The 17,440-nt window shown below is 40.0% G+C and overlaps 1 protein-coding gene across 1 annotated transcript in view; it reads right to left on the reverse strand.

Annotated features, from left to right (window-relative positions):
• Positions 1-17,282, reverse strand: part of LOC129732210 (uncharacterized) — an 18,586-nt gene extending 1,304 nt beyond the window's left edge. Inside the window, exons 1-2 of the mRNA XM_055692859.1 lie at positions 16,910-17,282; positions 37-366 (exon numbers count right to left, since the gene is read on the reverse strand). Coding sequence (XP_055548834.1) covers positions 37-366; positions 16,910-17,023 — 444 coding nt within the window. The 5' untranslated portion in view covers positions 17,024-17,282. The remainder of the gene's footprint in view (positions 1-36; positions 367-16,909) is intronic.
• Between the last annotated feature and the right edge of the window lie 158 nt (positions 17,283-17,440).

Here is a 17,440-nt window from a genome sequence, read left to right on the forward strand (position 1 = left end):
CTATTAAAACATCAAACCATTTATACCGGCATTTACCGTAATATAATCGCCAAACAGCTTCGCCACCGTCAGAAACAAGTTCGTTGCACTTCCGAACACTTTCCCCGGGATCTGCAGGGTGACCTTGCCGCCCTCACCGAACGGAGTCGTTTCGTCGACGTCCTCCTCATCGTCCACTTGGCGCGTTCGTTGGCGAGAATTCGCCGCTGGGGAACGTGATAGCCGGTCGAAGCTCTCCTCCTGTTGTGCTGTACGGAACTGATACGGATCGCCGCCTTGTTCCAGCCGGTTCATGATCATGTTGGTTGCCAGTGCGAGCGCTTTGGATTTTCGTTTCGTTCGGTTGACGGTGCTGCTGAAGAAGTCCTACGGTGGAAATGGTAAGAGATTTATTATTAACCGGCAGGTTAAAAAAGTAAAGACGGTGTGTCCATTAGACCCACCGAAATATGGGCATACGACGAAAGTGGCAATTAGTTTTGCTTCGTTACGCGCATATTAACATATTGTGGGATGATACCTACGCGAAAAAATGTCAATTTTTTACAACCTAAGCGGAATTGTATCATACAGAGGCAGAGAACAAAAAAAAAAAAAAAAACAGCCGCTGTTGGCCCTGTCAAATGGATATGACGGGGAGCGCAGAAAAAATCTCGTCGGTCGCTTGCAAGATTTGCGCGCAGTGACATTTATGCTGTCAAAGTTGAAACGTTTCGTCAGACTGAAGACCAAAACAGTAAGAGCGGTTGTGATAATGTTGGAGATTGTGATCGTAAGCAGCGAAGATTTAAGTTTAAACACTTTGACTTGAAGTTTTTTTCTGCAATGGTACTCAAGCCAAGGTGTGACCTAAACAGTAATTAAAAGCGAATGCAAAAGAAAAATATCATCAGAGCTTCAGAAAGTTTTGCGCTCGGTGATTTGACAAGATCTTATTTTATGTGAATTATCTTACGAGAGCGAGTTTGGTTGTTCTTTTAATCTTTATAATTAACGAAACTTATCGGTTAATTCGCATCTGATTGGTTTTCTTATTTACCGGTGTTGGTTTTAATTTTAAAACGCTTGAGTACAAACCTAACGAGTTTCTCACTGTTGATTGATATCTCATGGCAGGAAGCACGTACCCTCAGCAAGATAGAATTAAAAACATAGGTAAATTACTCCCAATCGGCTGCGAAACAATCTGGTTTCGAACAATTCATACCATTAAAAAATGTTCACCTAATGGTAATATGAAACATAAATAGGCCCAGGTGCTTAAACTGAAAAAAAAGTGACATTTCTGTAGTCGTTAAAACTTCCAATAGTGCTTTTGACGAATGACATGAATCGTGTAGGTAGAAATATATCAAACCAGGATTCATCTTGGTGGATTTATAACCAACTTTATTATCTCTAGGTACTTAGCAACCATTAGATTACTCATTTATTCAGTTATTCAAAGCAATACTATAACAACAATGTTTTTCTCACATGACAAACATTATTTCGATTGCGTATTAGACGGTTTTTCATTTGTTCTTTAAATATTGCCAATGGTACTGTATCGTTTCTGTGCAAAAGTTCTCATGTTGTCAGTTACCATGAGGGTTTGTAAAAGTAAAACTGTGCTAGAAGTGCAACTGAATATATGCGATTTAAAATTATATTATTGAGAAAAAAAGGTAAGACTGGCAAATCCGCAGCATATCTTAAGTTTATGCTGTACTTAATATGCAGGTCGCTTCATGCCATAGAAAAGAAAATGAGGGCCAATTTAAGTTACGAAGTGCGTATAAAATGCATCGTTTTCGGATAGATTTTAAATAAATTTTCCGCAGTAGAGTTGCTGATTTCCATAAAGAGTTCCATGTCGTCTACTTAGATTAGAATTTTTTTCAGGACAATGTCATTTACACATAAAAATATTAATGAAAAGAAGTGGGCTCAAATGCGAACTCTATTGTCTTTATCACAAATTTAAAAAGCTTGTAAAGTTCAAATTATGACTGTTTCAGTATCAAATTAGTCCTTTTTTGAGAAATGTTCTCATAGCATGTACTACTGCTCTTATTTCAGTCAAGAACTCAATATAAGTTTTTTTTTAACATTGAATTTTTTTTGTTCACAGGAATAAATAATTTAACTTAAAACTTAACATGTTTATTGTTTTTCTAACAAAAGTTCATTTTCAATTCAACACATACAGATTTTTTTTTACTGTCGAAGATAACATTTACGGAGCACATCTTCGACGTTAGCGATATTCGGTTATCATTTTCTCGTCAAATGTACATTTGTTCGACTTCGAATAACCTTAATTCTGTCGCACTAGAGGTAGCAAATTTCACTGTTTGTTGCACCTATCTTAACCAAACAGTCCACTTTCTCATTGCCCGGTATCGAGCAGTGAGAAGAAACCCATGCTAAAGTAATCTGAAACGATTTCTCGGGTGGACTCTTCATGACGAGCCGGTTATTGTGCGAAGAAAATATATTATTTGTTGACATTTCTTTTCAGATACCTAACGTGACAACCCCAGCTGCCTTTCGAGTCGAACCAGACACCAAGATATTTATATACCAAAACCTGAGAGATCGTTTCACCCATTAACTGTAAAGGGAGCTGAGCAGGTTCATGCTTCCTAGAAAAACCTACTATCTCAGCCTTCTCCGCAGTGAATTCAATACCTAACTGTAAGGCCCAAGTAGACAAATTATCCAAGGTATCCTACAACGGTCCTTGCAAATCGACAGCTCGGCTCCTGTAACAGAGAACACGCTGTCGTCTGCAAGTTATCTTATCAAGAATGTCATTTGCATAAAAGTTGTAAAGAAGGCAGCTTAAGTCCTGAGAAAAACCAATGTAGCTAAAACGATAGACTGCCAAATCGCTATGCGTTAAATGCATATGCTTTTTGGACAACAAATTTGTGCAAAAAATTGTTTAAAATTGAAGAAAATCCTGAAGTCTGTCAATAGACATGGAATCGAAAGCTTAATGTCCAAGAACGCAGACGCCATTTGTGCTTAGCAAGAATACGCCAGCTGAATATCTGTTGAAAGCCACGCAAGGCAATCATTCGCCCCTTTGGCATGGCGGAAGTCAAATTGAATATCCTATAGTAGACCGTTTAATTCGACCTAATGATCTGAACGACAAAGTATCATATTTTTTTTCAATTACCGGATACAGGATAGCATTCGAATCGGCCTATAAGAGTTGTGATCATAGGCTGGTTTTTCTGGTTTTTTTTTTGGATGGCGATTACCTTCACTTGCCTCCAATCCTGCGGTACAATGTTTTGCTCCAGAAACTCATTGAACAAAATCAATTTTTTGTTTTGGAATATTTGCCATTCCAGATGGAGACCTTTTTTTACCTTTCCTAGGAAGTTCAGGAGAGGAAAAGTTTTTTCTCTTCCTAGACTTCCTATGCTCAGTAACGAAAGGTTCTCCAAATCATCAGTCGATAATACCTCTCAAAGATTAGGAGAAACTAGTTTGGTGGTGACAGCGGCCACCAGAGTGCTTTTTTAGAGACCGGATAAGTTTGTCTTGGCACTTTTCAGTCTCCTTATCTCAGGTGTTAACCGTATTTTGCTTTCCGCATTTACCACATCTCGTCTTATTGCGGCAGTGGGTGGCCGTATGACCCAGTTGCTTGAAATTGTGGTAGTTGTCAAGACATACTGAGTACAATAGCTTGCAATCGAGTGTCTTTACCGGTTGAAGACTGGAATCCTTGAAACGGCCTGTTCCAGCCACCAACAGGTCTTCGATGGTCAGATTCGAATCACTGACCATACCTACTGCGCAATGGTCGGAAAAGGCAATTTAACGAACTTAATTCATTTGTGCTTAAACGGTTGATGCAAGCCAAAGACAATGTTCATAAGAATTGTTCACTGTGTTGTACCGTGCCAAAAAACCGTGTGAAAAAAACCGCGTTATTTGGGAAAACGTCGTAAAACAGAACCGTGTAAAATGAAACCGTGTAAAAATGAAACTACTATATCCTGTTACCGTTACTATTACTTACTGTGACAATTTTACGCGAAGACGAAAAATCGTGCAAAAAAAACCGTGTAAAAAAACCGCGTTATTTGAGAAAACGACGTAAAAAATCGCGTTATTTGGAAAATCGTCTTGAAAAAAAAACGTGTAAAATAAAACCGTGTAAAAAAAGACTTTACTGTACTATTATAAAAATAAAAAAAACATGAATTTTGATACAGCAAAGATACATGAACAGTTTCTTCAGCAAATTTGTAGAACTTTACAAAATATGAAACTTTGCTGAAGATTTTACATTTCTTTGACGTTTATTTATTGAAATACGAAGCATTTTCGCTGTCAATCCCATCAAATTTAGTTTTTCGGGCATAACTTCCAAAATACTTTTTATCATGACAATAATGTTATAGACAAACATGACCAACATAAAAATACAGGTTTCTTGCGAAGACAACATGTTGCTACAATCGTTCTATACTAAGTTAGAGCGTTTTTTATTAGATCATTTTGCAGATTTGAATGCATATAGGGGAGAAAGAGACAAACCAGTGCACATCATCAATTACTTTTTTTAATGCTTAGACCTTGTTCTAAAGGCTAGTTAAATTTTAATACTTGACAATACATAAATACATAAATATGTTTCTGGGGTTTTCTATACAAAAATGCACCAATTACCTGATTAATGAACGATGATTTGTGAGCTTATGGAAGAGATAACTCTCAATACTTTCAAAATTAGGGAAGATACTTTTTGGAGGAGATAATATTCAAACAGAGAGATATGAGTAGCTGTACACGGTCCAAAAATGGGTGAATGAAAAAATAAGAAATAGGTAAAATTAAGCGCATTAGGAAGACATATTCTTAGAGAAAAAGCAGGGTCATTCTTTTATCCATTAATGGGTAAAAAATATTTCAAGTGCCCTTTCTTAGTTTTTCTTAGTTCTCTATCGATTTATTCACACGCGTTACTTCTACGATCTCTTTTGCTCATTATTTGTCAATAATTGCCATGCAAGAACTTAAAAAGAGACTCGTTTCTGCGTCGTTTGAGAAGTTGCAAGGTAAACAGTATGTAATATCAAGTATTGAATTTTACAATGTGAAAGTTTCTTATATTAGGTCAAGAAAACCCACTATCTGCCTGCAAATCCTTTGTTGCAGTGAATTGCGATTCCGACAGTTGATGATAGTAGATAAAATACTCCTGTATTCGTAAATAAGAGTCAAACCGCAAAAGAAGCATCAAGAATTTTCAAAAGATGGTAAGTTTATATTAGATTTCACAGATAGTGAAAACGAGACAGATTAAGATGAAATAAATAATTAACAATAAACATTGCTGTTATGTGTTCATTTTACTCATGTCGAATGACTGATGGATACACCTTTCAATAACTAAATATACCTAAGAAGTGTTCTCACTAATTTTGAAAGTATTGCTAGTTATCTCTTCCATAAATTCACAAATCATCGTTCATTAATCACGTAGTTGCTGCGTTTATCAAAGTTTATCTAGCTTATAGTACTAGGTCTAAGCTTTAAAAAAGTGTTTAGTGATGTGCTCTGGTTTGCCTCTTTCTCCCTTATACGCATTTAAATCTGCGAAATAATTTAATGAAAAAAATGTTTCAACTTAGTACAGAACGGTTGTAGCAACATGCTGTCTTAGAAAGAAACGTGTATTTTTATGTTGGTCATATTTGTCTAGAATATTATGTTCATGAAAAAAAGTATTTAAAAAGTTATGCTTGAAAAACTAAATTTAGGGGGTTGACAGCGAAAATGCTTCGTATCTCAATACATGGACGTCATAGAAATTTAATATCTTCTGCAGAGTTTCATATTTTGAAAAGATCTACAACTTTGCTGAAGAAACTGTTCATGTATCTTCGCTGTATTAAAAGTTAGTTTTTTTTTATTTTTAGGATAGTAGGCCACGATCAAAAAATTTTCTTATCAACATTTCCGTTATAGTTTTGTGGAAAAATTTTTTGAACATTCAACCGTTTAAGCACAAATGAATTGAGTTCGTTAAACTACCTATTCCGACCATTGTGCTGCGTGAGCTGGAATATACATGGGTTCTCCAGCGTGAAAAGCTTATAAACAGCTAACTCGTTTACCTGCTTGAGGCTCGACACTAAAATGCGAAGTTTATTTGGGTGCACTTTAGTAATCTCGGTGATGGCTCAAAACCAGGCCAGATCCTCACAAATATGCATTGCATTCAATGCATTTACTGTGGGCCGGAAAAACACAATGCAGGGGCCCGGATATCCTTCCGGGTATCGCTTTACCCGATGGATGAGGTCTTCTGAAGCTATTTTTCCGACCCGCGGTACCTTGACCACACGCCTGGATTGGACGGAGGATCGATCGAGATTCCGCCTCTGGAATTGCAGGAATCGATTTCTTCTTGGTCCATATTGGACGACAGATTCCAATTCGCAAACCAAAATAAAAATCGAAACTGTAGAAAAAAATAAAAAAAACTACCTTCAATATCCGCTCATAAGAATGATACTTTTACTGCTTATCTGCAACTTATTGTTTCAGCAGCTGCTGAACGGTGCTATAAACGGCACTCTTTACTGCAGGCAATAATCCACAGCACAGGACCGACTCGAACAGAAGTGTCGAACAAATGAACACGCACCGTAGCGAATCGAACGTTGAAACAGACCCAAACAGTGCGCATCTGTTTGCTTTTGTAAAGCGTGGTACGCAGTTGAAAAGAAAAGAGGTTCACGGAATTTTGCCCTCTTTACCAAACGGAATTTTGACAGCTGAGAATGCTTCACAGTAACGATATCTGACGTCAGTGAGTGCATGATTTTTGCTTATTTTCTAGAACACTTGAACACACTTGTTTACCGCGATCTGGTGTGAGAGCAGGGATGCCAGGTAGTTTTTTTTAAGTCCATGGTCCGCGAAAAAATGTCTTCCTATACTCGAAGCCCGAAGGCTGAAAAAACTTTCCGGCAAATCGAAAACTGTCGAGCAAAAAAAAAAAAAAGTCACCACTAATGCACTAATTCAACATTCGGTTCGTTCACATATTTTTCAATGTCTTCACATGTTTTCTCCAATGTCTTCACGTTGTCGTCACAAAAATGGATTTCTTCAACGTACACTCAATATATTTTTCACATTATCGTTACGTGAAAGTTCCTATACTTGTTCATTTTCTGTCATTTTGCATGATTTATGTGACAAACATAACATCTACGTGAAAATCTTTTGCATATCATGGTTAGTCACGTACCATCTACGTGAACTTGACAACGTCAAACAGCATGTATCACACGAATTTTCTGTGCGAAAATAGCCAGAAATCGAAATGGCGAAGCTGTTGTCTGATTCTGAACATAAAACAGAATTTATGGAGGCTTGCAAATAAGTGAATTTTCGAAAAATCCTAATAAACTCGAGACTTGAGCTTACAGGTTTCACACAGCTTCAGTTGGTGGAAGAGTTACCTGAATGAAAACAGCTGCAGCGGACAATAACAATCCCCGGGAATGTCGTAATATTTATTAGTTTTTATGTTGTTTTATTCATTTACGAATTTGCATACCTGAGTGATATCTGATAGCAATCACGTTTTACGAAATGTACAATTTTCATTTATTTCTCTAATTTTTATGAGCTAGGAAACGGGTTTTAGAAATAATCAAAATATGTTGCGTAATGAATCACTCAGGTATTCAAATTCGTCGTTAATCAGTAGATGAATTCTACGTGAAACTCACATGAAATGCATGCATCTACTGAATAAGTTTCAAAGGATAATTCATCTCACCAGGTCATGATGAACTCAAATGCCAATCACCTAGAATCTACTAGAAAACGATAGTGGAAAATATTCACGTAACTTTTCCGGTAACTATAACGTGAAAAATATTTTGAATGTAGGCTTTCAATCTGGCATCGTTGGGTGTGAGACGACCAACCAACTGCCTGACTAACTCGCCGAAAATTCAAAACCCGTTTAAGAGAGCATAAACATGCAGTTAAAAACAATAAAATCAACGTTTCAAGTGTAGCCGCACACACGTCCAGTCTACACCATGATATCGACTGGGAGAGTGCGATGCTAATTAAAACCGTCCAGAGGGTTTCTCTGCTGAATGCATGGGAATCAATGTACATTGCTAACGCGGAGGAGCCTTTAATGAACGAAGATGACGCACCAATTATTTCACCTCTCTTCAACCTAGCTAGAAAGAGAGTACGGAGCTCCCCATCTCTCTGAAACTGGGAAGCTGTAGCAAAAAACATTTGTTATCAGTCGGACATCGGGCCTCGTCCTGTAGATGAGTATAAAAATGCTCGAAACCGGTCGACTCTAAAAAGGTAAATTTCATAATTTATCCTTAATATTAAGTAAAAGCAATAAGTGTTGTTGTCTGGTCCCGTTTACGTGTCCGTTCTATCAGTGTTGTATTTTGATTGGTATCTATCTATTTTTAGTTTACAGAAATAGCCATATTGGGTGATTTTTGGTGATATTCGGTTGTTTTTCAGAAGTTATCATAATGAAATTCAAAATGGTGTCTGGAGTACAGACTTTCATGCATACAAGCGCCACGTTTTGGTAGAATTCCGATCGGGTCAACAAAAAGCCTTCGACTTCGTGAACAACTTTGCTGAAGACCTCAATTCTGGTGGAATTTTCAAGATAAAATCAAGATCAAGATCAAAATGCTCAAAACTTCAAACACATTTGGGCCGCGTTTTGGTTACATTCCTAATGCATACTGTCCGTTGACCAGAAGCCCTTGATTTCCTGAACAACTTTGCTGAAGACCACAACTCTTTAGGTTGTCGGAGTTACGAGATAGAGTTACATAAATCTATACATTTTGGGTGATGCTAAACTTTACGGGGTGATGCAGTTTGTCTTTAACAGATTATTTAGATTATGATTTTTTCAGACTTATTATTTTTAATGCGCTTTTTCATAATCGCGTCAATCATATTTATTTTTGATGTTTTTTTATTATTTCCTTGTTGTAAAAATTTGCAACGTTGTTAAAATCGTATTTCTGTGACTTTACATGTCATGTGATTTGATTATTTTATCACTTCCTGGTAAAATAATCCAATCAAATGACTTGGAAAGTCACAGAAATTTTACACAATTAAAAAAAATATGGGGTAGATTGCTATTTGGTCATAATCGCCAGTTTTTGTCATATTGAACAGAAAACATTGGCAATATCTCTGATTTCATTTATCACAGCCAAATACTATTGATATCCTAATGCCTTGTACGTGAACAACTCAACGTGTTCAGTTCATCCAGATAAAAATCGTACATAAATCCTATTTTTCATTCATATTGCCAAAGCATCGATCGAAAATTTCACTTTTCTATCTGCTCCAGTACGACGTAGAAAATAACGAGTTACAACTTAAATTTAGGATTTTTTGAGACTATTTTACTCCACAACAAACACGCATAGAGAGAAATAAGAGAATGTATATTTATGCCCTCTCTCCTCTCTATTTCAGTATTTTGGTTCCGTTTATGCATGCTCAGTTCTGTTCAAAACGGAGTCGAAACAAGAAGCATTGTGCAAGCGCATTGTACCTTTCTAACTAAATTGCCTAAAAATTGGCAAAAAGTATACGGTGAATCAATTTAAGACAAAAATCTTCTGGCTTCAACTGTGTACAGTTTTCTACAAACCTCAACCGACCGAAATAATAAACAAAAATAGGCTTCGTTTTTCTTGTTCAAATCATGCTCCAAATCCAGTGGTTTGGTTATCAATAAAGATGCATGTCAGAACGAATATTGGAAGAAAATTTTGTGTCCATTTCTTCACAAATACTATGTCGATGGAAGGTAGTTGTTTTTGCCAGATAAAGCGTCATCACATTACGTGAAAAAAAAAACACAAACGCTCCTAAACAATTATCGACCCCATTTGTACCCAATATTCGCAACCCAAAGAATCTGCCTCAGTCGAAGATGTATTTCAAATGTTGAGCTCTACGTGGTTCAAAAATAACTGAAATACAACAAACTGAAAAGAGTGGGTTGCTAGAATCGATATGCCTTCTTAAAGTCAACATGAAGGCTGTACACCGCTCTTGTTCCGATATCATGAAAAAGTTTCGCCGAAGAACCGCTAACGAACCTTTCTCGAATGTTCGTTTATTTTTTCAGTTACTAATGAATCTTAGTTGTCACCCGTTGCTTGGTCTTTCATATTTTTGCTGATTTTATTCCCATTATTTCTCAATCACCTATGAAGAACGCAAATCACCATGAATATTTGTCGGTTCTATTATATTCTAGTAAATCACTATTTTTAGCGTTCGAGCGGACAAGCAAAATTCGACCTTCTGTTTTATTTATACACAGACTTCGCAGCCAACTGTTTTAGTGTACAGGACAATTGCGGGGCTAGCGCTACAATCCTACTGACACTAACAATCTTTCCCGAGCCGAGACTTGAACTCACGACGACTGGTTTGTTAGGCCAGCTTAGTACCTCAAGGGGATAATTTGAGACAAGGTTTTTTTCATTGAATCAAACGGTTTTGATCAAAATGCAAGCACGTTTTAGAGCATAATCGTTAAAAATATTCCAGCTTCTTGTATCAATGTGATCACAAAAAGCGTGTCCTTAGTACGACCAAAAATAAGATCCACAACCCTCATTATTATATAACAGTTATAATAATTATTTTGCTTGTCTCTAATTCAGTTTTTTGCTGCGTACGTTTAGTGAAGAGCCAGCCAGAAGGGTGACGCACCGGTCAAGGGACGTTGCTGTTTCGCGCGAAAACTGGACCAACGGCACTCGCACTTTGGCTGGAGTAGACGAACCGGTTTTGCTATCTCAGATGGATTTGTTGACAAAGCCTGGCTTTCATGAAATAGTTTCCCGCTGAGCGTACGATTTATTCAATGCTGGTGCAGTTCGTTAACGATTATGATTCTTTCACCATAACATCAACATCAACATCTGATCTTAAACCAGTTATCTATCTTAGATAATCAGATTGCTGGGTCAGTGAAGATGAAACAGATTTTAGTGCTGCCTTACTATACTATCCAGCGAAGATTTTGGACTGATTTGAGTTTAATTTCGATTTCTGTTGGCCAACATAAGTGAAGTGGCATCATATATTATGCTTTCGTCAATGGAATCACCGCAAAACACAAAACACACTCCCGAGAAGGCACTCGATGTCAACTTGACCTACAACTGCGTCCACGCTCGCAGTTGGACACATCGGCGAACCTTCCACGGATAACAGAAACAACAGTCCCAGCGTGGTGTCACTCGATCGTAAATCCGTCATCGCGTGATAAAAGACATACTGTGTCATCCCGGACTTTTACAAAAGCGACGACAGAGGACAACGCATTACGCCACCGTCATTCGCGACCTGTGTGATGGATTCGCTCGAAGTTGATTAATTGTGGGACGATTAAGACGCTCCCAGATTATTGTGAAATACACGAACCACGAACGCACAAAATTGGAGAAGTGTTGGGCAAGCAAGAAATTATGCTTAAGTTTTCTCTGCGTGGCGCTGTCCTTTTGCGTATTTTTGCGTTTCTCCTAGAAAGGTATAGTAATCACTATAAAAAGTTTCTGAATGAGGTCAAACGGAACATAATTCGAGGTGAAATAGATAGACAATTGCATTCGTGCAAATCTGTGGATTCCGCCACGAGCCAAAATGATATTGTAAACTATCCAACAGAAGTTGAATCGGTAATAACAATGTTGAGGTAGGCTAGGGAACATATTTTAAGCAGCTTTAGGAACCGCCTGTGTATTCAGACGAAATACTCGGAATGTGCTGGGTGAAACTCAAACAGTAGTATATCAATCTGTTCGCTATCGTTTTCTCTATCAGAAAACGACTGATTAAAATAGGCGCTACTGCTTAAGCCGTTCCTTACCCTATATCCATCAACCTCAACTGGGCAAACTTGCGGTACAAAACTGATGAACACTGTCATTAAAGCATCAATCTTGAAAGGGAATAACAAAAGTGAAGACGTTTTAATTCCGCATATTTCGGTGGCTCCCACCCACTCACGTTTAACTTCGAACATCCGCAATTTCTAGTTCGTTTAACTTTTCACGATGACTGTCAATAGGTACACTTGGGCTGGGTTGGCACTGGAATTTGGATTGATTGATTGATTGGATCTCACATGAGCCAAAACCCATCATAGTATTAATAGGAATGTTACGATAACAGGAATGAGTGCGCTAAACTGATGAAATGTGCGCAATTCAAATCTGCAATCTCTTCGTTTGGTAGTGCGATTAATTCTATAACAGAGCGTCAGGTAATCGCACAAGCTGAACTCAAAAACGAATTAGCCAAGCAGGGTCAGCAGATTGTTCAATTGTCGAAACGAATCGCATCTCTCCCTGCAAACATCGGACCCGGTGACTACAGTCGTCCACCACCTCAGAAACGGCGTCGTGACGAAGGTTCACCAATCATTAAACCACTCATTGGAGGTACCAGAGCGGTAAGTGATGGCAATGTTTCGACCGAGATCCTGACCGTTCCGGAGCCAGTTGAGCAGTTTTGGTTATATCTCTCACGTATTCACCCCAGTGTCAAACCGGAATCAATCGAAAAATTGGTTAAAGACAGTTTGAAATGTCATGGTCCTGTAAAAGTAGTACCACTGGTGAAAAAAGGGGCTGATATAAGCAAAATGAGCTTTATCTTATACAAAATTGGGATGGATCCAACCCTTCAAAGAAATCGCGCTTCGCTCCGATACCTGGCCGAAAGGAGTTTTGTTTCGTGAATTTGAGGACGATTCAAAAAACGTTTGGATACCTCGCTTGAATACATCTTCCATCACGGTGCTGCCCGTTCCGGGGTCTCACCTGCCTTCAACACCCTTATCCGGAATTTGTTAATCCAGGATTCCCATTCCCTGTCGCACCATGGGAGACCCCAACCCGCTCGATCCAGTCCCGCAGTTTATACTTCGACGAAATTATGTTTCCCGCCATCAGAGTCGTTCTGGCGCTGCGCTCGAGTTTGAGGAAGGGGCCTCTCAACTTTTATCCTCAGGCAAGTATACGATTCTTAGCAACTCTTCCATACCTGATCAGCTTCCGTGTTCCAGTTTACCACCTGCCGACTTTTCACCCGACACTGCACTACCTACTAGCGGAACACTGAGATGCACTAGCTCACGTACTATGGAAGTCTCCGACCCCCCCGCCGTAGTCGAGCCTTTCCTGCCTGCGTACATCAGTCATCCCGGTCCTACGGGCGGTAGCGGGGAACGAGACTTCCAAAACGCTACTCACGGCAAGTACAACTTCATAACTTCAGTTCCCTCCGCTGATCCGTACTGCACTTTCAGTCTTCGTCAACTTGACGTCCCGCCGCCTGTGTTCGCAGAACCTAGCCTTGCGGCTGATAACCATTCCTCTGGACTTCGGATTTACTACCAAAATGTTCGTGGACTTCGTACCAAAACTGACGACTTTTTCTTGACGGCTACTGAATGTGACCACATTATTGTATTAACCGAGACCTGGCTCGACGTTCGTATTGACTCCGCACAACTTTTTGGCAGTTTATTCACTGTCTATCGCTGCGACCGTACTCGTCATAACAGCTGCAAGTCGCGTGGTGGTGGTGTACTGATAGCTGTATCTAAACGCCTTAATAGCTGTGTTGACCCGGCTCCAATAAGTGACACCATTGAACAACTCTGGATTAGAATCTCAATGCCAACTCGCAGCATTAGTTTGGGAGTAGTCTATCTTCCTCCCGATCGTAGATCCGATATGACCGCTGTCGAAAACCATATCAACTCTATCAGCTCCGTAACCTCTCGCTTAGACCAAAATGATCTATCGTTTCTATTTGGAGACTACAATCAGCCGGGCGTAATTTGGAAACGTGGGAGCGATGGCATTCCTTCAATTGATCTGATTCATTCACGGATATCTGTTGCCTGTTTCGCTTTGCTAGACTGGTTTAGTTTGAACAACCTGACCCCAGTGAACCACGCTACTAACGACTACGATCGTTTACTAGATCTGGTGCTAGTGAATGACGCCACTTCATGTGAACTCACTGAAGCGAGTGAGTCCTTACTGCCGCTTGATACGAATCACCCTGCATTAGATATAACGATAGATGTCACTGCACCCGTACAATTTGAGGACATTGGTGACGTTCCATGTCATGATTTTTGTAGAGCTGATTTTGAGTCGTTAAGTATTGCTTTCTCTCGCATCGATTGGCAATTCTTGGAATCCTCCCCACCTATAAATGATGCGGTTGAGTACTTTAACTGTGCTATCAACTCAGCAATCTACCGTATTGTTCCTCCGCGAAGACCTCTAAGAAAACCCGCTTGGTCTAATCCTCGTCTTCGGCATCTCAAGAAACAGCGTTCCACGGCGTTGCGACATTATTGTAAAGCGCGTTGTCCAATTTCGAAGCATCGATTCAATGAAATCAGCAAGTTATACAGAAAATATAACCGCTTCCTTTACAAACGGTACACCTCCAGGATGCAGGGTAACCTCAGACGGAATCCACGATTATTTTGGTCGTTCGTGAATTCTAAGCGTAAAGAAGATGGTTTACCAGTAGATATGTTTCTTGGTGATTGTCACGGCAGCACATTGCTTGAAAAATGTACTCTGTTTGCCCGTAGCTTTCAGCACAATTTTCATGAGCATACTGCTTCCGATGCCCAGGTTGATACTGCTTTAAGTTACCTTCCTAGAGATGTTATTGATTTCAATCTGCTTGAAATAACAAGCCGTCACATTACTACTGCCATTGATAAACTGAAATCATCCTTCGCTGTTGGCCCTGCTGGAATTCCGTCATGCGTTCTGAAACGATGTGCCTCTGTCCTTATTCATCCGCTATGCCTGCAGTTCAATATATCTCTTCGACAACGCGTGTTTCCCTCCAGTTGAAAATCCTCCATTATGTTTCCCGTGTATAAGAAAGGTGATAGACGTGACGTGAAAAACTACAGAGGCATCACATCTCTCTGGGCATTCTCTAAGGTAATGGAAATAATCGTAAACGACGCCCTATTCGGCAGCTGCAAACATTACATCACGTCGGACCAACATGGTTTTTACCCGAAACGCTCTATTACGACTAATTTAGCCGAATTCTCTTCAACTTGCTTGAGAAATATGAGTAACGGTGCTCAAATAGATGCAGTATACACCGATCTGAAAGCGGCGTTCGATCAAGTAGACCACAGGATACTTTTGGCTAAACTTGGAAAACTTGGAGTTTCATCTATTCTCGTGCAATGGCTTGGTTCCTACTTGATGAATCGAACACTCTGTGTGAAGATAGGAAGTGAGTTTTCTGCACAGCTCACGAATGTCTCTGCGGGACTCCAGGGTAGCAACCTAGAACCGCTACACTTCATGATATTCATCAATGACATTTCTTTGTTACTTCCGGAAGGTTGCCGTAAATTGTACGCCGATGATGTAAAACTCTTTAAAGTCGTGAGAAATTATGCGGACTGCGTTGAGCTCCAACAAGTGGTGAATATTTTCAGCCTATGGTGCTCTAGAAACCTTCTTTCTGTAAGCGTTCAGAAATGTAGTGTCATCTCCTTCTATCGGACAAGGAAGCCAATCTTATTTGATTATACTATGTCCGGTCAGCCTCTATCTAGAGTGACACAAATTTGAGACCTAGGAGTTATTTTGGATACTGCGCTATCTTTCAAACTGCACTACAACGAGATCATCGCTAAAGCTAATCGACAACTCGGATTCATGTTTAAGATAGCCAACGAGTTTCGTGATCCGTTTTGTCTCAGATCGCTCTATTTCTCTCTAGTGCGGTCTATCTTAGAATTCTGCTCCGTTGTATGGTGTCCATTCCACAACTCCTGGATTGCCAGAATTGAATCCGTACAACGTAAATTTGTACGATATGCGCTAAGATTCCTCCCTTGGCGTAATTCCTCAAATCTGCCAGCCTACACTGATCGCTGTCGGCTTTTAGGAATGCAAACTCTTGAGCAGATACGATTCGAGGCGCAAGCTGTATTCATTGGTAAAGTTCTTTTAAATGAAATCGACGCTCCGGAAATCCTCGGCCACCAGGATATATATGCCCCTGAACGATCTCTCAGACCAAGATCCCTGTTGAACCTGCCTCAACGCAACGCACAATATGGTCAATTCGACCCAATACGCTTTATGTCGGCCAGCTTTAACACAGTAGCAGATGCGTTCGATTTTAATATAACTGGCACAGCTTTTAAAAATAGAATTCGCGTTAGGTAACCTTTTGTGATAGTTTATTGACATTAGTATTAAGTTTTTCATTAAGACACACACTCTGTCAGATGAATTTTGATAAATTATAACAATTATTATTATTATAACGTAGAACAATGTCACACCGCTAGGTGTATAAATTCCTGATTTTTGATATGGTGACGCCTTCGCTAGTGCGCACAACCTCTCTAGGTATGGACACCGGCTGATTAAACGCCTTTACGCAGCTGTTCAGCTGTACGCAACTGTGCGTCAAAACTTGGTTTAAAAGGAGTGCTAATAAACCTCAGCCGCCATATGGCAAACAGCAGTGAAGTCCGTGTTGTTGATTAATTATTATTCTGCAATTATGCATGCCAATTCACCCTGGGATGATTGACGCCAAACAGCCGAAGATGGCAAAATTCTATGACACACATTTTTTCAACAGAGCGCACTTTTCTTCACAATTCATTACCAACCACACACTTCGAAACGATCAATCGTCAACATTTCACAACATCGTTCATTCGCGCATAAAATCAATGCCCAGCGTTGATAAGTGGAGCATACTTCACTATGATTTTCGATCAACGAGAGAGAGAGAGCCATCGAATCGAACGAACCTGTGAGTTGAGTGGATCGATTCGATCCCGATCGCGGTCGGCAGCCAGTGGGGCTGCCAGGAGCTCCGTTCCTGCTAAGAACAGGGCCACCAAGGCCGCCCGTAGCAGCCGCATTTTCCGTTGCACCACACACAACACGTCCTCCAGACAAGGGGCCACACTTGCCAAAGAGAAGAACCACTTTCGTTTTCTAACGACACGATTGCTAACACCGGCACAACTTCACTCCAACGACGACGACAACACCTGCCGAGAACGCGGAGACGACGCGCTGCGATCAACAAAACAGATGCGAACGGGTTGGCAATTTCGCCACAAATGAACCGTCGCTCACTCACTTTTCATAAATGTTGCGGTGGTGTGGTAAGCAAGCAACCAAGAAGCAGCCGGCTGTTGATGTCTTCGTGTGTATACTAGCGGTTATCAGCGCGAGCGAAATTTGTTTGGCGCCTACGCCATCGTAGGCTTTCGATGCTGCTGCGGGGTGGGAGCTCGCAGCGACCCGAGACTCGAAGACGGCGGCGGCGGCGC

Source organism: Wyeomyia smithii, chromosome 1 (assembly GCF_029784165.1).
Source record: "Wyeomyia smithii strain HCP4-BCI-WySm-NY-G18 chromosome 1, ASM2978416v1, whole genome shotgun sequence".
In the NCBI taxonomy this organism is placed as follows: domain Eukaryota; kingdom Metazoa; phylum Arthropoda; class Insecta; order Diptera; family Culicidae; genus Wyeomyia; species Wyeomyia smithii.